Below are 19,541 nucleotides of genomic sequence, written 5' to 3'. Positions count from 1 at the left end.
GGACTTGTGTGAAAGGAAACAGTGGGGGACTTACACTCTCGGTTACCTGAGGCTCTTCGCTCCTGCATCTGCTGTATTCCTTCTGTTTAGGCATCTTCTTGCCATTCTAAACCTGCTACTATGTTCTGCATCTCACAAACCCAGACATGGAACTCAGCCCTTTTACTTTATTGCCACAGTGCAAAACCCCACACATGGCATTTGCATGTATGGAACACATTACTAAAGAAGATAGGGTCTGTGAAGTTTGAAGTGACTCTTAAGGAAAATTAGACAGGAAACTATGTTAGTCCAGGCCCGTGCAGAGAGCCTAACCATGAGTTCAAAGGTGCCCCATATTGTATGTCTGGGGGTCTTCTCCAGAGCATTCACCATGCAGAAGGAGCATAAACAGTTTAACTGGTCCTGGAATGGAGTTCAGCAGAGGGAAGGGAATGTAACTGAAGGAAAAAGGAACAAGGGATTTTAGGGGTGTTGGCAAGAGTGTGGTTTAAGTGACAGACCTTGCCTGCTTACAGCTGTTGGTAAGAACAGGCAGGGTTTAGAAATGTGGAGATTATATGGTCTCTAGTGCCACCTGTTGTCCAATTAAATGAAGAACTACTGGCTTGTCAACAATCCCTGAGAACTATACACCTAGAGATTAGAAGAAATGCCTGATTTTAATGATGTTCCTCAAAATAACCTCCCAAAGCAGAGCTGAAGGTGGGGTGGGGGTAGTGGGTGGTCCATAGGAGGTTGTGCAATTGCAGTAGCATCTGCTGTGGACAGCAGAGAAAAAAACAGTTTAGAAGAAGCCTCCATGCAGGATATAGCCAGCTTCCTGTCTTCTGAGTATCTTAGGACCAATGGTGACAGGCAGACTGTGATGGAAAGAATGAAGTGCTTTTCAGATTTATATTCAAAGTCTACTATCTATGATCATCTGTATTTCTTCTCCTAGGACCTCTGTCACCCACCTATCTGATGATGGTAATTGACAGGGCAGGAGCACCTTTATTTTGGACAAACCGCCACTTTAAGTTCCAACTCCCTTTCTAGCCTCATGTGTTTCAAGGAAATCACTTCTAACTATAAGCAAACAGAAAAAGCAGCCAGTTAAACACAAATAAAACAGCTCGGGCACAGAGGGAAGTAGGGGGAAAGTCTCTTGGGTAACTGCCAAATTTCACCCTCATACAATGGGCCTTAATAAGGACATTCCTCTCCCTTCAGGGGCACTAAGATAGGGAAGCTAAAAGCAGACTTGGGGGGTATGTCTGCAGCTGAAAAAAAAAACAAAACAAACAAACAAACAAAAAAACACAACTCTCCCTCCCAAATAAGCACAAGAAACACAGAAGCAGTCCAAGCCTCTAATAAACTCTCCCACCCTGAACCCTTAAAAACTCTTAGTCTGTAAAAAAAAGTTTGCCTCTAAGCTAACTCAGTCAAAAGGCTCCTCTCGTGTTTGTTTTCTCTAAAATAAACCTGTCTTATCTGGCAAGCCACTTTTCATGTTTCTTTCATCTTTCTTTAATTCTTTCGGTAATGACCAAAATGCATGAATTTTTCTTTCATGTATTCTTATTATTACGTAGAGGAAAATATATCCAATAAATGAAATTTAAAACTCTCTTCAAAAGGTTGTATCAATACTTTCTTAATTATTTCAAGGAAGAGCCCTAAAATATATATATAAAACCATAGTTATCTTATGAATTCTGCTTTGTGGTGTTTTTTCTTAAGAAACATGAGTGCCGGCTGGGTGCAGTGGCTCATGCCTGCAATCCCAGCACTTTGGGAGGCCAAGGCAGGCGGATCACAAGGTTAGGAGATTGAGATGATCCTGACGACCCATCTCTACTAAAAATACAAAAAAATTAGCCGGGCAGGGTGGCGTGCGCCTGTAGTCCCAGCTACTCGGGAGGCTGAGGCAGGAGGATGGCGTGAACCTGGGAGGTGGAGCTTGCAGTGAGCCAAGATCACACCACTGCACTGCAGCCTGGGTGACAGAGCAAGACTCCATCTCAAAAAAAAAAGAAAGAAAGAAACATGAGTGCCAAAGTTTTATTTGTTCATTCTTACATTTGAAATATTCTTCAATGACATCCTTGGCTTAAGATTCTTTGACATAGTCCTTAACTACTGCACAACTGCAGCCAACTACTTTTCGGGGGTTTCCCTCTCAGTTTTACAGAGGCCTACCCATTCCCCTGGTTTCTCGTTGTCATCAATCTTAATTAGGGTGAGTTGGTGTTCAGCACCATGGGCCTCCACCAACTTGACATACATAGGCTCACTGCGGTTGGATGCAGGCAGACAAAGGTGGGCTTGGCGCTTGTCTAAGGCTTTGGCAGCTTCACAAATTGCACATGCTAGGCCATCATGGGTGAGGGCAGTCTTCCGCACCTCTTATAAAGTAGTGTTAATGGCCATGACACCTCCAGCAGCAATGCCTCCGTTGGCCATGATGGTGTATTAAAGGTAAAACAGAACCTCATATGCACTCGAGCCTCTGCCATGGCGTGACTTGGCAGTGGCAAGGAAATAGTGAATTATGGTTTTAACAGAAATTTTTAAACCAAATGTCTATTTGGGACATTGGTTTGGGAGGTACAGTGCCCTTTATGCTCTGTCTTTTCTATACAGTACATTCTTTGTTTTTCTTTTTATTTTTATGTTAGATTCTGGGGTACATGTGCAGACTTGTTACATGAGTATATTGTGTGATGCTGAGGTATGGGCTTCTAATGATCCCATCACCCAAATAGGAAACATAGTATTCAATCGGTAGCTTTTTAACCCCTGCCCCTCTTCCTCCTTGCCCCCCTTTTGGTGTCCTCAGTGTCTATTGCTCTAGTCTTTATGTCCAAGTGCACACTTATTTTAAACCTAGTTTCCAGACCTTGTGGTTGTCCCATCAGATGGGTATGAAGGTACCATGGAATCCATAAGGCATCTGCACAGGTACCTCTGCTCGGCCCAACTCTTCAAAGTTCTTGGCATCCAAAACTAGGAGAAAATTGCTTTCATTCTAGAAAAGGAAAGACAATATTGAAAATTATCTTTTCTTCATCAAAAATTTGCCTGTCTCTTCCACTAAGCTGTAAAATTCCTAATGGAGAGACCATGTTGGTCGGGCACAGTGGCTCACACCTGTAATCCCAGCACTTTGAGAGGCTGAGGTGGGTGGATTGCTTGAGCTCATCATTGAAGACCAGCCTCGGCAACATGGCAAAACCCCATCTCTATAAAAAATACAAAAATTAGCCAGGTGTGTAGTGCACACCTGTAGTCCCAGCTACTCAGAGGCTGATGCAGGAGGATCACTTGAGCCTGGGAGGCAGAGGTTGCAGTGGGCTGAGATTGTGCCACTGCACTCCAGCCTAGGTGACAGAGCAAGACCCTGTCTTTAAAAGAAAAGAAAAAGAGAGAGAGAGAGAAAGAGCAAGACCATGTCTTACACATCTTCATATCTCTCCCCAGAACCTAGCACAGTGCCTCACCTATATGCTCACAAATTGTTTCCTCAGTTGCTGAACTGGACTGGAAAGGATATCATAGCTAAAGAAGTTCATACCTAGAGCAAATAAATTAAGTTGTTTCTATCAATCACCTTCATAGGATTTCTTTGAGTTTAATATTTTTGCTTGCACCTTGCCAATCTTTTAAAAGACAGAAACTCTTTCTTCCAAGTTAGAAATGCCTCCATTTTGTGTTACTTTGTAGCTGTTCAAAGGGCAGCATTGCAAGGCAGACTGAGATCTGCCAAATCGAATTCCAGGAATGGCAAGTGCATGGCATGAGAACAAAGTCCTCCTAAAGCCCATGACAGGTATCGCTAATTGATCACAGCCTTTCTTACTGAACCCTTAAAAGGCCTCAGAGCCCTGCACCCCAGGCAGCCACTAATAATTAATCAAAGCTGATACTCAAAGTGAACCTATTTATCATAAGATTGCCCTAGACAAGGAGTCAGATAGTGAATAGTGTTATTGAGACACTGGACCAGGACTGATGACATTGGACTTGGAGGTCAGTTCATTGAAATTGGCAGCACACATGATGGTATAAACATTAGACCAGAAGTCAAAAGACTTGGATTTAAATACTGGCTTTACCACTATGAGATCTGATGCAAGTTTACTTCAACTTCTTTACAAATTCCACATGTATAAAATGGTATCCCACAAAGTTGTTTTGATAACTGAATATGTGTAAGTAGTTCGTAAATAACAAATTCCTATGCAAATACAAATTGTTATTATGGTCTTCCAAACAGAACTTTAAAACAACAAAATATGGATTGAGACAAAAGGGTATGTAAATAGTAAGAAGGGGAAGAGAAGGGAAAAGGAATCAAAGTAAACTATCGACAGATGAGTGTGCATCCTTGACTTATCAGATGACTCAGTGCTACTTTTCTTTCTGACTAGTGATAGGGAAATATATTTACCTGGTTGGGAGTGATCACCACAGAAAGAATAACCCCACCATCTTCTTCATTGGTTCCTGGTACTGGAACAAAAACAGGTTCTGAGGGATAAAAACCATCTTCTCTCCAAACCTGTAAGTCCCAAAAAAAGCATTCGATAAAAGGCCGGTAGTAAGTTGGGAGCTTTCTATGGCTTTTGTCACTTCAAGCATGGATTTGGCTGTGATATAGTTTGGATGTGTGTCCCCTCCAAAGCTCATGCTGAAGTGCTGAGCCCACTGCTGAAGGTGGGGCCTAGTGGGAAGGCTGGGTGATGGGGGCCAGTCCCTCATGAATAGCTTAGCACTATCCTCTTGGTGATAAGTGAGCTCTGGCTCTATTAGTTCATCTGAGAGGTAGTTGTTTTAAAGGAGGCTGGCCCTTCCTCCTATCTCTCTTGCTCCCACTCTCTCACCATGTGACATGAGGCTGCCCCTTTGCCTTTGCCTTCTGCCATGATTGTAAGCTTTCTGAGGCCTCATCAGAAGCTGAGCACATGCTGGTGCCATGCTGGTACATCCCACAGAACTATGAGCCAAATAAGCCTCTTTTTCTTTTTCTTTCTTTTTTTTTTTTTTTTTTTTTTTTTTTTTGAGACGGAGTCTTGCACTGTTGCCAGGCTGGAATGCAGTGGCACAATTTCAGCTTACTGCAACCTCTGCCTCCCAGATTCAAGCGATTCTCCTGCCTCAGCCTCCCTATTAGCTGGGATTACAGGCATGTGCCACCACACCCAGCTAATTTTTGTATTTTTAGTAAAGACAGGGTTTCACCATGTTGGCCAGGATGGTCTTGATCTCCTGACCTTGTGATCCACCCCTCCTCAGCTTCCCAAAGTGCTGAGATTTCAGGCGTGAGCCCCCGCACCCGACCTAAACCTCTTTTATTTATAAATTATCCAGCCTCGGGGATTTCTTTATAACACAGAACAGACTAACACAGGCTGTCAATAGAATAATCCAAAAATAAAAGAATCAGCCCTACTGAGTTGAATATAGGAGAAAGAGAGGGAGTCTTTGCAGTCCCAGATTCCATCACCATCAAACACAATTTGTGTAACTGTAATTTGCTATCTACTTTAAATATAGGTGTCCCAACAACCCTAACCCCACAATTGCCCCCAAAATAACATCAAGATCAAACATAGAATTATTTTGCTGGGCTTGGGGTCAATTTGGATTCCCTAGAAGGAACATACCCCTAACTTAGATGATTTCATAGTTCTCAAACCCAATAAAAGAAAATGGCTGAGCTCCTTAAATACTGAAGAATCTTAAGAGCTACTTTAAATAGAACTAATTCAAAGGGAAGAACAGGTTTCTGAAAAGTTCAAAAAGGAAAGAGTGTTTCATCACCTTCAGTGTCTTATTCACCACATCAACCTTGATCAGAGAATCCCCCACCAAATGCCGAAAGCCACAGCCATAAAAGAAACGATACTTTTTGCCACTGAATTGACCATAGTAGATCTGAGGAAATTCAATGCCTCCTTCCTTTTCTAGGTCCTCCTGATGTAGATTTTCATGAGAGCACCAGATCTAAAAGAGATTTCAAAAGGATTTGTAGTGGTTGCTTAATTCTTATTTTCCTCTTATGTATGTCAGTGAGGAGCCTCATACTTATAAAGGTTTGTGACAGGGCATGGGAACTGAGGTTCTACGTCATTTTTTAATATTGTTCCTCTTTCCATCATATGTATGGATGCATAATGATTATCAAATTTTATTAATAAGCTGTCAAATGACATAGGAGGTAGACATATGCTTTTTATTCTTCTAAAGCTAAGGCATTGACAGCTACACAATGATAGACCTGTGCTAAGCACACATTATCTAAAAGGTAGGGATTGCAGCTGGACGCGGTGGCTTGAGCCTGTAATCCCAGCACTTTGGGAGGCTGAGGCAGGTGGATTACCTGAGGTCAGGAGTTCGAGACCAGCCTGGCCAACATGGCAAAACCCCATCTTAGCTAAAAATACCAATATATTAGCCAGGCGTGCTGACAGGTGCCTGTAATCCCAGCTACTCGGGAGGCTGAGGCAGGGGAATTGCTTGAACCCAGGAGGCAGAGGCTGCAGTGAGCTGAGATGGCACCACTGCACTCCAGCCTGGGCGACAGAGCAAGACTCCATCTCAAAAAATAAAAATAAATAAAAAACAAAAGGTGGGGATTGCTAATGTCAAGCTCAAATGAATAGACATTCCACAACCATTAGACAGTTCCATATCTCTGTTTCAAAGCACAGGAAGGATAGATAAACACTGTGTTCATTCCCACTGTTTCTGCAATTCTTGTGCAAGCAGTGTTACATGACCTTACCCTGCTCGGATGAATGTTATAAAAGTTATTGGGTACCAAACATTTTGGAAAACAGCTAAGGAATAAAGTAACACCACTAAAGCTCAAAGTCTTACTCTAATGTCTGTTCATAGCATACCGTTCCATCAGCCTGTTTCACAGCACTGGCTGAAGTATAGGACAATGGACTCAGGTTGTCTCCCTCAGGGGCATTCAAACTGACATTTAAAGGCAAAACAAACCTTCGAGGGAAAGATCTGCCTGCTGAATTATAGACCTGTTTGGGAAGAAGAAAGAGATGAAAATTGTCATTCATACGGTAACAGTATGTCCCAATAATTTAGATCCAGTCAACATCATTGGCATTCCTAAATATTTAAATAAATGATAATTTCCATTCATTCATCTACTTAATATTTGTTGAGTACCTACTATAGCCCAAGCAGTTTTAGACACTGGAGATACAGTCATGAATAAAGCAAAGACTTTGACTTCATATAATTTATATTCTAGTGGAGGAATAATAAAGAAATTTAAAAATTAGAAAATATTTGTGGCCAGGTACGGTGGCTCCTGCCTGTAATCCCAGCACTTTGGGAGGCCAAGGCAGGCAGATCACCTGAGGTCTGGAGTTCAAGACCAGCCTGACCAACATGGAGAAACCCTGTCTCTACTAAAAATACAAAATTAGCTGGGCATGGTGGCGCATGCCTCTAATCCCAGTTACTCAGGAGGCTGGGGCAGGAGAATCGCTTGAACCTGGAAGGCAGAGGTTGCAGTGAGCCGAGATCGTGCCATTGCACTCCAGCCTGGGCAACAAGAGTGAAACTCCATTTCAAAAAAAAGAAAAAAAAAAGTGTTATTTAATTAGCATCAAATAAACAAATGATTATATAACAAAGAGTAAGAAACTAGAGAGTAACAAGGGGTGCTTTCCTTCTTCAGATTTGATCAGGTAGACCTCTGTGTGGAAAAGGATCAACTTTGCAGGCCTGGGTTGCTCAGACCCTGCACTATTTCAAGAATGACTTGTTTTCATGACTGACCTTGGGCTGGTTACTGGGAACTGAGTTCTTGGGATGTTCTGCCTGATAAGAGTGTTCTTGCATGTGCCAGTCCTTAAGTGACTCTGCAGTAGTTTGTCCAGACAGTTTATGCTAACAATGTGATTTATAATGAACACCTCCATTCCCTTGAGCATCTGGAACATCAGTAACTGAGTGTCATCATGTAGGGGTTTTATGCTTATATAACTCATCCCCAGTAAAAACCCTGGACAAGCAGGCTTGGGTGGGTTTCTTCGGCAGACAACATTTTACACATGTTGTCACTAGTTCCTGGAGGAATTAAACATGTCCTTTGTGACTCTACTGGGAGAGGACTCTTGGAAGCATGTACCTGGTTTCCTCTAGACTGCATCTCATGCACCTTTTTCTTTTGCTGATTTTGTTTTGATCCTTTTACTGTAATCATGAGTCATGATTACATGATAGTCATCACTATATAGAGTCTTTTTGAAAAATTTTAATAAAGATGGGACCTATGTTGCCCAGGTTTGTCTCGAACTCCTGGGCTCAAGCAGTCCTCCTGCCTTGGGCTCCCAAAGTGCTGGAATTACAGCCATGAGCTACCTTGCCCAACCTATATTGAGTCTTATGAATCCTCCTAATGAATCATCAAACCTAGGGGTGATCCTGGGAACTCCCAACACAGCTTCTCTGTAGAAATGATGTTTAAGCAGGAGACCCAAATAAAGTAAGTGTGTTTTTCCTGACAGTAAGTGCTTTAAGCCCATTTTCCTCTCCTGAAATACTGTAGGATGGAGAACAAACTGCATCATTTCCTCCCATATACCTAGTCTATATGATCTCTGTAGCCTGCAGAAATATTTTTAGTGAGTAAAGATTTAGTGCTATTCTTAAGATTCATAAAGAGTTATTAGCTTTTTTTCTAAAAGGTCACCATGGCTTCAGAAGTTACTAGCTTTTAAAAAAATGACTTTAATTATATTTACAATTGTTTTCTCTTGCAAAACCAAAAGACACTTCAAATAATGGTAGATTACATCATATGGATCAACTACCCCATTGAAAACAACTGGAAATGATGGACAAAATGTTTAAAACAGCTGCCTGAAGGACTGGTGACCTAAAAAGACAGTGAAGAACAAAGGGGCCAGGTTTGGGATGAAACAGAAACCCACAGAAACCAACTGGATACGGGGGCAAGTTTTCCCCCACCTATTTAAACATACGCTCAACATTATTAGTCATTAGGAAAATGCAAATCAAAACCACAATGAGATATCACTTCACACCCATTAGGATGGTTATTTTTTTTTAACCCAGAAAATAATAAATGTTGGTAAAAATGTGAACAACTAGAACTCTTGCGCATTGTTGATGGTAATGAAAAATGCTGTGGCCACTGTGGAAAAATAGCTTGGCGGTTCCTCAAAAAGTTAAACATAGAATTATACAATCTAGCAATTCCACTTCTAAAATGTATACCTAAAAGAACTAAAAAAAAGAACTTGGATATTTGTATGCCAATGTTCATAGCAGCATTATTCTTAATACCCAAAAGATGGAAACAACCCAAGTATCCATCAACAGATGAATAAACAAATATAGTGCGTGTGTGTTTGTGTATACAATCGAATATTATCTAACCTTAAAAAGGAATGAAATTCTGATACATGCTACAACATAGATGAACCTTGAAAACATTACACTAAGTGAAATAAGACAGACACAAAAGGACAAGTATTGTATGATCCCACTTATATGAAGTACCTAAAATAGGCAAATTCATAGAAACAGAAAGTAGAATAGAGGTTACCAGAGACTGGAGGCGGGGGGAACAGGGAATTATTGTTTAATGGGTACAGAGTTTCTGTTTGAGATGATGAAAATGTGCTGGAAATGGATATTGGTGATGTTGCACAACATTGTGAATTTATGTAATGCCACTGAATTGCACACCTAAAATGGTTAAAATGGTAAATTTAATGCTATATATATAATTTTTACACCGTAAAAAAAGAAATAATATGGAGATTTCCCATGTATTCATCATCCTCTCTTGCCAGTGGGAATGTCTTGCATAATTACAATACAATATCACAACTGGGAAATTTACATTGATGCAATCCACCAACCTTATTCTAGTTTAACATGCATTCATTTGTGTGTGTGTGTGTGTGCGCGTGTATTTAGTTCTATGCTATTTTATCATGTGAAAATTCATGTACCTACCACCCCACTCAAGATACAGAACAGATCCATCACCACAAGGATCCTTCACGCTACTTTTTGATAAGGATATACCATAGCAACTCGCTCATCCCTTAACCTTAAAGAGAAGGGCTTTCCAATAGTTTTGAGGGCTAGAGTGACAACAGTTTGAGTTTACGATTTTCCAAGAAGAGGAAGACCTACTAAACCTCTAGTCCTTTGGGTTTGGACCTCATAGGTCTGTACCTTATGAATTAGAATAAACAAGAAATAGTCCAGTACTTGCATGGACTGAATCCTGCTTCAAATTATACAAGCAAGTAAAATTCTTCTCTAGAGGAAGATAGCATCATCCTGTGTCTCAAAATATTTCCACAATTTTTAAAACACAATATTCTGCAAATGAAAGAAAATAACCAGCACATGAAAAGACAAAGCAACATGATTAAAAACCAAAATAAACAACAGATAACAGAAACAGAATCACAGAAGATCCAGATAATAGTTATCAGACTTTAACTATTCTAAATATGTTTAAGGAAATTATTTTAAACTGAGAATTGTGGTAGAGAACTATAAATTGGAAAAGAGAACCAAATCAATATTCTAGAACTGTAGATCTACCTATAAGGAAATTTTCAGGTCTGGAAGGCTTTACTGTTGAATTATTCCAAAAATTTAAGAAATAATGTCAATCCTATACAATATCATCCAGAGAGAAGGAAAAGAGAGAACAATTCCCAACTCATTGTATGAGAATGAGAAAAACCATGAAACCAAAACCTAGAAAAACCATGAAACCAAAACCTAGGAAGAACATTATAGAAAAGAAAAAAAATTAAAAGGCAATTTTATTCATGAACATAGATACAAAGAATTCTAAACAAAATAGTAACAAAGCAAATCCTGCAATATATTTAAAAGAAAATACAATGCGACCAATTGGGATTTACTTCAGGAATGGAAGGGCAGCTTAACATTCAAAAATCAATCAATGGCTGTTATGAACATTTTTAAAGGAATCAGTCAATGGACTTCACCACGTTCACAGAATAAAGGATAAAAGTTATACGATTATCTCAATAGTGCAGAAAAAAAAAAACAGTTGATAAAGTCCAATATCCATTCATGACAAAAAATCTCAGTAAACTAGGAGTAAAAGGGAACTCTCCTAATCTAATAAAATGTATCTTTTTAAAAAGATGTCCACACAAAACCTGCTAACAAATATTTATAACAGCTTTATTCATAATTGCCAAGATTTGGAAGCAACCAAGATGTCCTTCAACAAATGAATGAATACACAACTATGGTACATATTTCAGTGATAAAAAGAAATGAGTTCTCAAGTCACAAAAGACACAGAGGAACCTTAAATGCATATTGCTAAGTTAAAAAAGTCAGTCTGAAAAGTCTACATACTGTATGATTCCATGTGACATTCTGGAAAAGCCAAAACTACAGAAATAGTGAAAAGATCAGTGGTTTCCAGGGGCTGAGAGAAGGAAAGGGGAAGGGAAGAATTGGTGGAGCCCAGGGAGATTTGCAGGGCAGTGAACTACGCTGTATGATATTGGTAGATACATGACATTATGCATTTGTCAAAACCTGTAGAACTGTACAACACAGACAAACGGCAGCCACAGTGATTATTCTGGATCTCCACATTAGACAAATTCAATTTCTTCTTGAGACACAAGTTTACTTCTGTATTTCTGAGGTAATGTTTTCATTACTTCTGCAGTGTCTGGTGCATCTGCAAATCTAGTAACTTACTTCCCTTAGAATGCTGGGAAATTGCAGAAGAGTGAGATGGTTGTCCTGTTGATCTCAAAGTTTCTGGTACATTGGGTTTAGGATTGTCTCTTCTAGCAGGGAAGCTTATTAACGGAGCATGTGGCTTGACTACCTGAACAACCCTGCTAGCAGACACATCTTGCTGCCCATCATGACCCCCAAGAAGGGACAGTTTCTATTTTTTTTTTTTTTAATCTACAGCACACAGCATGCTTAATGGTAAAATGGTGCAAGCTTTGCCTCACAGATTGGGAACAAGTTAAGGATGCCACTATCATCACTTATATTCAACACTGTACTGAAGATCCAGTGAAATAAGACAAAAAAAAAAGAAAGAAAACCAATAAACAACTTACATGTAGAGTTATAAAAGGAACTGTCATTACTTGCATGTGATATTATAGATGTAAAAAATCTAAAAGAATCTATAACTATTAGAATTTGTAAGTGTAATTACAATATTAGTGAATATAAGATCAACAAACAAAAATCAATTGCTGGCCAGGTGCGGTGGCTCACACCTGTAATCCCAGCACTTAGGGAGGCCAAGGCGGGTGGATCACTTGAGGTCAGGAGTTCAAGACCAGCCTGGCCAACATGGTGAAACCCTGTCTCTACCAAAAAATATGAAAATTAGCCAGGAATGGTGGCACGTGCCTGTAGTCCCAGCTACTCAAGAGGCTGAGGTGGGAGGATCGCCTGAACCCAGGGGGCAGAGGTTGCAGTGAGCTGAGATCACACCACTGCACTCCAGCCTTAGTGACACAGTGAGACCATCACCCTGTCTCAAAAAAAAAAAAAAAAAAAAATCAATTGCTATATAGCAACACTAACATAAAATGAAAGCAAAAAATAAACAACATTTAAAATAATGTAAAAAAAATCTAGGAATAAATCTAACAAAAGATGCAGAAAACCTGTAACCAGAAAACTATAAACATTGAAAGAAATTAAAGAAGTCTCAAATAAATGGAAAGATATATTGTGTTCACATACTGGAAGACTCAACATTGTGTAAAGAGGTTAGTCCTCTCTCAAATTGATACATTGGTTCAGTGCAAATACAATTAAAATATGACCATATTTTTGTGCGGGGAACTGACAGCTGATTCTAAAATTTATACAAAAATGTGAAGGGCCAGGGATGGCCATGACACTCTTTGCAAAAGAAAAATATTAGGATAACTTGATACTAAACCTTAAGACTTTTTTAATGCAGTGCACAAGTAACCATAAGTAGAACCATGAAACAGAATATAGAGTACAGAAACAGAATAATGCATATACAGATACTTGACTTCTCTAGAAGATAACACAGGATAATATTTGCATTACGTTACCAAGAGAAGATGTCTAAAACAAGATGTACAATGTATAAGTCACAAAGGAAAAGATTGTATACTGGGCCATATTAAGAATGTTTATTCATTAAAAGGCACTATTAAGATAATCTGATAAAGACAGCTAGAAAAATACCTATAGCAATTTTATATTTAATAATGAATTGTTAAACATTTTTCAACACTACCTGTTCAACTTCTATTCATTATCTTGCACTTCTATTCAACTCGAAGTCCTAGCTGGTACAGTAAGGCAAGAAAAAGAGATAAAGCCCTAAGTATTAGAAAGAAAGCTGTCATTATTTTCAGGTAACATGACTGTGCACATAGAAAATCCAAAATAATTTGTGGATCAACTATTTGAACTAATAAGTGAATTTAGCAAGATCTCTGGATACAAAATCAATTATATTTCTATATAAGAACAAAAAACAGAAAATGAAAGCTTAAAAGATACCATTTACAATAATTTCAAAACACACAAAAAGAAATGTAATATCTTTATACTGAAAACTATAACATTACTGAGAGAAATTTTTAAAGACCCAAATAAATGGAGGGATATTCCATGTTCATGGATTGGAAGACTCAATATTGTAAAGATGTCGGTTATCTCCAAATTGATCTACAGTTGCAATACCGTATCCCACCCATCTGGGAAGTGAGGAGTGCCTCTGCCCAGCTGCCGCCCAACCACCCCAGGAGCGCCTCTGCCCAGCTGCCCACCGTCTGGGAACTGAGAAGCGCCTCTGCCCAGCTGCCACCCCTGCCGCCCCAGGAGCGCCTCTGCCCAGCCACCCACGGTCTGGCAAGTGAGGAGGCCTCTGGCTGGCCGCTGCCCTGTCTGGGATGTGAGGAGCGCCTCTGCCCAGCCGCTGTGCAACCTTCCAAGTGTGAAGTGACAGCCTTGTGTGTGTCTTTTCTGCCTTCCCCAAGTTTGCATTTTCGACATTAAAGTTTACCTTTTAATTGAAAGTTAAAAATAAATAAATAAAATGAAAAATAAAAATAAAAAATGGGCAAAGGACCTAAACAGTCATTTCTCCAAAAATAGAGGCCAGGTGTGGTGGCTCACACTTGTAATCCCAGCACTTTGGGAGGCTGAGGCAGGAGGATCACTTGAGCCCAGAAGTTTGAGAAAAGCCTTGGCAACATAACAAGACCCTGTCTCTACAAAAAAAAGTTTTTAAAATATTAACTGAGTGTGGTGCCACACACCTGTAGTCCCAGCTACTTGGGAGGCTGAGGCAAGAGGATCACGTGTGCCCAGGAGTTTGAGGCTTCAGTGAACTATAATCATGCCACTGCACCCAGCCTGGGCAACAGAGTGAGATCCTGTCCCTAAAAAAACAAAATAAAATAAAATTTTAAAGTCCAATAGGCATATAAAAAGGTGCTCAACATCACTGACCATAAGGGAAATACAAACATAAAACCTCACACTCATAAGGATGGCTATTATCAAAAAGACAAGAGATAACAAATGTTGGCAAGGGTGTAGAAGAAAGGGAACCCTAGTATATTGTTGGTGGGAATATAAATTGGTACATCCATTATGAAAAACAGTATAAGAGTTCCTAAAGAAATCAAAAATACAGATGACCCTTGAACAACACGGAGCGGGGTAGAGGTGCCAACCCCCCACATAGTCAAAAATCCACACATAACTTTTGACTACTCAAAAATGTAACTACTAATAACCTATTTTTGACTGGAAGCCTTACCAAAAACATACAGTTAATTAGCACATATTTTGCATCTCATATGTATTATATATTGTATTCTTACAATAAAGCAAACTAGAAATAAGAAAATGTTATTAAAGGCCAGGCATGGTGGCTCAAGCCTGTAATCCCAGCACTTTGGGAGGCCAAGGTGGGCAGATCTCCTGAGGTCAGGAGTTCGAGACCAGCCTGGCCAAACCCCATCTCTACTAAAAATGCAATGGGCATGGTGGTGGGTGCCTATAATCCCAGCTACTCGGGAGGCTGAGGCTGGAGAATGGCTTGAACCCAGGAGGCGGAGGTTGCAGCGAGCCAAGATTGTACCATTACACTCCAGCCTGAGCGACAAGAGCAAAACTCTGTCTCAAAAAAAATAAAATAAAATGCTATTAAAAGTCATAAGGAAGAGCAAATATATTTACTATTCATTAAGTGGTAGTAGATCATCATAAAGGTCTTCATTCTCACTGTCTTCACATTGAGTAGTCTGAGGGGGAGGAAGACAGGGGTTTGTCTTGCTATCTCAGGGGTGGAGAGGTAAAAGAAAATTTGCATATAAGGACCCATGCAGTTCAAATCCACGTTGTTCAGGGTCAATTGTACAACATATGACCCAGCAATCCCTCTCCTGGGTATACACTCAAATGAGATGAAATCACCACCTCATGAAAATAGCTGCATTCTTACGTTCATTGCAGCATTATTCATAATAGCCAAGAAACAGAAACAACCTAAATACCCATTGGCAGATGAATGGATAAAGAAAATGTGATATATACACACAATGGAGTATTATTCAATCTTAGAAAAGGAGATCCTGATGTCTGACACAACATGGATGGACCTGGAAGACATTATGCTAAGTGAAACAGCCAGACACAGAAAGAAAAATATTCTATGAGGCAAGGCACTGTGGCTCATGCCTGTAATCCCAGCACTTGGGGAGGTCAACGCAGGCAGATCACCTGAAGTCAAGAGTTCAAGACCAGCCTGGCCAACATGGTGAAACCTGGTCTCTACTAAAAATACAAAAATTAGCCAGACATGATGGTGTATGCCTGTAGTCCCAGCTACTCAGGAGGCTGAGGTAGGAGAATCACTTGAACCCGGGAGCAGAGGTTGCAGTGAGCCAAGGTCACACCACTGCACTTCAAACTAAGTGGCAGAGTGAGACTTTGTCTCAAAAAAAAAAAAGAAAAAAAATATTGCATGATCTCATTTTCATGTGGAATTTTTTAAAGAAAATCTCAAATACACAGAGAAAGACAATGAAACAGTGGTTACCACCAGAGGGGAAGGGAAGACAAAGACAAGATGTAGCTCAAAAGATACCAAACAGTAGATACGTAGTATGAACAAGTCTAGAGCTCTAATATATAAACACAAGAAATAAAGTTAATAAGATTGTATTCTATTACAGATTTTTGTTAAACAAGTAGATTTTAACTGCTCTTGTCACACAAAAAAGTAACTATGTGACATGATAGATATGTTAATCTGCTTCACTATGCTAACCATTTTACTATTTACATGTATCCCATAACATCATGTTGTAAACCTCAAATATATACAATGAATTTTATTTTTAAAACAAGAACAAAAACAAAACCTGATAAATGGATTCTAAAATTTATAGAAATGCAAAAGGCCATGAAAAACCCAGGCAATCTTAAAACAGAAAAGAGATAACCACAGACGTCAGGACTACCATGAAGCTATAAGTAAACTTAGTAAGGCATAAGTAAACGTAATAAGTACTATTTTACAAACATTTAAAAAGAAAACTATAGCTAAAAAATAAAGCTACAGCTAGAAACAATGTATATTACATAATTCAAGGAAAAACTTTACCTTGGATTCAGCATCAGGAAAAAGTGAATCCCTTCAACTAGGTGGACTGATTGAGTCTACTTTGCTGCCCCTTCCAGCAAACTTTGTTTGGTGCTTAAGTGTAACAAGGAGATAAGGAACTATCACATACGCTTTTTTTTTTTTTTTTTTTTTTTTTTGGAGATGGAGTCTCGCTCCGTTGCACAGGCTGGGGTGCAGTGGTGCGATCTCGGCTCACTGCAACCTCCACCTCCTGGGTTCACGCGATTCTCTTTCCTGAGCCTCCCAAGTAGCTGGGATTACAGGTGCCCACCACCACACCTGGCTAATTTTTGCCTTTTTAGTAGAGACAAGGTTTGACCATTTTGGTTGTCCAGGCTGGTCTCAAACTCCTGAGCTCAAGTGATCTGCCCACCTCAGCCTCCCAAACTGCTGGGATTACAGGTGTGAGCCACCATGCCCAGCCACATATGCTTTTAAACACATATCTTGGCTCTCTTTGCCATGCTTTTTACTTATTAGGTATTAAATAAGCTATTTCAAATTATTTTTAATATTAAATAAATGATGAAGCTATGTCTTCAATGCTTTAAAACTACTCTCTCTCATTACTTGCCACAAGGAAACAAGAGAAATATGTAATTCCTAGGTCAGGCATGGTGGCTCATGCCTGTAATCCCAAGACTTTGGGAGGCTGAAGCGGGCGGATCACTTGAGGTCAGGAGTTTGAGACAAGTCTGGCCAACATAGTGAAACTCATCTCTACAAAAAATTTAAAAATTAGCAGGGCGTGGTGGTGCGTGCCTATAATCCCAGCTACCTGGGAGGCTAAGGCATGAGAATCTCTCGAACCTGGGAGGTGGAGGTTGCAGTGAGCCAAGATCGCACCATTGCACTCTAGCCTGGGTGACAGAGCAAGACTCGGTCTCAAAAGAAAAAAAAGAGAGAGAGAAAGAGAGAGAAACATGTGAGAGAGAGACAGAGAGAAAAAAACATGTAATTCCAAAGCCAAAGCAAGATCTTGGAGTTCAAAATTATTTTGATGACTCTTGACAAATTCTAATGTTTACCTGATCAAGCTCTTCCCCAGCCTTCCTGAGATTCTGTAACTGGTAAACTTCTAGGATTCTTCCATTATCTTGACAGCACAAATCAATTATAACACAGCCCTGGTCCTCAAAGGCATTGATATGATGAAATGCAACAAAAGGTTTGCTGTAGTATCTCCCTGGAAGAAGCTGCAGGGGAAAACACAAACAATGAAAAAAAATTTTTTTTAGTTTTCTTCTTTTTCCCTTTCCTTTAGGAAACAGGTCCAAAAAGTTCAAAATAAGAAAATTAGGAGGATTTCCCCCTCTGAAATGGCAGGTCCAGTATATATAAAAGTAGAACACAGAATGTAGAAGCAAATATGCTTTGATTTAAACATTGTTTGCTTAAGCAATGAACTGGGGCTATTTGATATAGACTGATCAATTGTTACAATGAACTTAAAAACCCTCATGAAATATAGCCCAATGTTTTGAATGATATGTAAATCTTGGACTCTAACTGCATGGTTAAATAGAAAATATTGCTACTCAGTATATTGATGATAAATTAAGAGACTAATTTTTTTAAAGTGCAGTCATTACTAAATTTTTTTTTGTAATGAGATCCAGATAGAGTAAATTTAAGATACTATCTCTTTAGAGAGGTAAAAAGTAGGCAAATATAATAGTGGTATGAATCAGGAGTGTAAAAAGATATTCAACCATCATGGTTGGACTTTAGTAGGATTGTCACATTCACATATTAAGAAGCCAGAGAATTGGGCTGGGCATGGTGGCTCACACCTGTAATCTCAGCACTTTGGGAGGTGGGCAGATCACGAGGTCAAGAGATCAAGACCATCCTGGTCAACATGGTGAAACCCTGTCTCTACTAAAAATACAAAAAAATTAGCTGGGTGTGGTGGCACATGCCTGTAGTCCCAGCTACTGAGGAGGCTGAGGCAGGAGACTCACTTGAACCCGGGAGGTGGAGGTTGCAGTGAGCTAAGATCTCACCACTATACTCCAGCCTAGTGATAGGGAAGACTCCGTCTAAAAAAAAAAAAAAAAAAAAAAAAAAAAAAAAAAAAAAAATCTCAAAAAAAAAAAAAAGGAAAAAAGAAGCCAGAGAATCAACTAATTAGAGTATTACTGCAAAAATTACAGAAGATTTCTGCACGAACAACACCCTCTTTAGCAGCTATTATGATATGGAAAAAATCCATGCTAAGAGAGTTTCTTGGATGCCATTTTAATTGAATCAGATCATTAAAAGGATAAAATTGTTTCCTATAATTCTCTAATATGCAAAATCCATCGTACTAATTAATAAGTAGCTAGCTCAACCTATAGAAGAAGGTAATATCCTTGATTAAAAGTGTCCTATGCAAATAATATCCAGGGAAGGTTAAAAAATCAACTATATGGAAATTTGCCTTTGTTTCCAACAATTTTCATGATAAATATACTCCACCTGTCCAGTGTGTTTATCCACCACATGAAACCGTGTATTACACTGGGGTTCCCAGCTTATCCCATCTGAAAAGGCCTTTCCTCGAATTTTAGAAGTGGCAATTTCCCACAGGTTCATCTTTAGAGGTTGTTCAATGAAAATAATATAGTTCCTTGTCATTCCTAAAAGGTTCCAGCAAACAATAAAAATGTTATTTGGCAAACTAGAGTTGTCTGAAATGTGACAGTTATGGGGACTTGTCTGAATGCCTGGACATGTTACTGATGCCCTAAACAAATGCCAGCCAGAAATACATGTTTACTGTCTCCCAGCTTTACTATACATATTTCCTGTTCCTACATAAAAAAGGGAACTG

General features: G+C 39.4%; 1 protein-coding gene and 2 pseudogenes across 5 annotated transcripts in view; all 3 read right to left on the bottom strand.

The window, feature by feature from the left end:
- Window positions 1-322: 322 nt before the first annotated feature.
- On the bottom strand, window positions 323-2,451 carry LOC112428845 (small ribosomal subunit protein eS12 pseudogene; annotated as a pseudogene).
- Window positions 1,855-19,541, bottom strand: part of LOC105493606 (beta-carotene oxygenase 2) — a 44,343-nt gene continuing 26,656 nt past the window's right edge. For 2 of the 5 annotated variants that reach the window (XM_011761391.3, XM_071075575.1), the window contains exons 6-11: window positions 19,187-19,347; window positions 17,752-17,919; window positions 6,894-7,031; window positions 5,812-5,994; window positions 4,439-4,549; window positions 2,072-3,016 (exon numbers count right to left, since the gene is read on the bottom strand). In XM_011761391.3, coding sequence (XP_011759693.1) covers window positions 2,903-3,016; window positions 4,439-4,549; window positions 5,812-5,994; window positions 6,894-7,031; window positions 17,752-17,919; window positions 19,187-19,347 — 875 coding nt within the window. In that variant the 3' untranslated portion in view covers window positions 2,072-2,902. Of the gene's footprint in view, window positions 2,009-2,070; window positions 3,017-4,438; window positions 4,550-5,811; window positions 5,995-6,893; window positions 7,032-17,751; window positions 17,920-19,186; window positions 19,348-19,541 lie in introns of those variants that run through there. The other 3 variants (XM_011761389.2, XM_011761388.2, XM_071075574.1) reach the window with 3 other exon arrangements.
- On the bottom strand, window positions 11,625-13,304 carry LOC139357590 (alpha-ketoglutarate dehydrogenase component 4 pseudogene; annotated as a pseudogene).

This window comes from Macaca nemestrina, chromosome 12 (assembly GCF_043159975.1).
Source record: "Macaca nemestrina isolate mMacNem1 chromosome 12, mMacNem.hap1, whole genome shotgun sequence".
Lineage (NCBI taxonomy): Eukaryota > Metazoa > Chordata > Mammalia > Primates > Cercopithecidae > Macaca > Macaca nemestrina.
The sequence above is the reverse complement of the archived record's forward strand: the minus strand, read 5'-3'. Positions and strand labels throughout refer to the sequence as shown.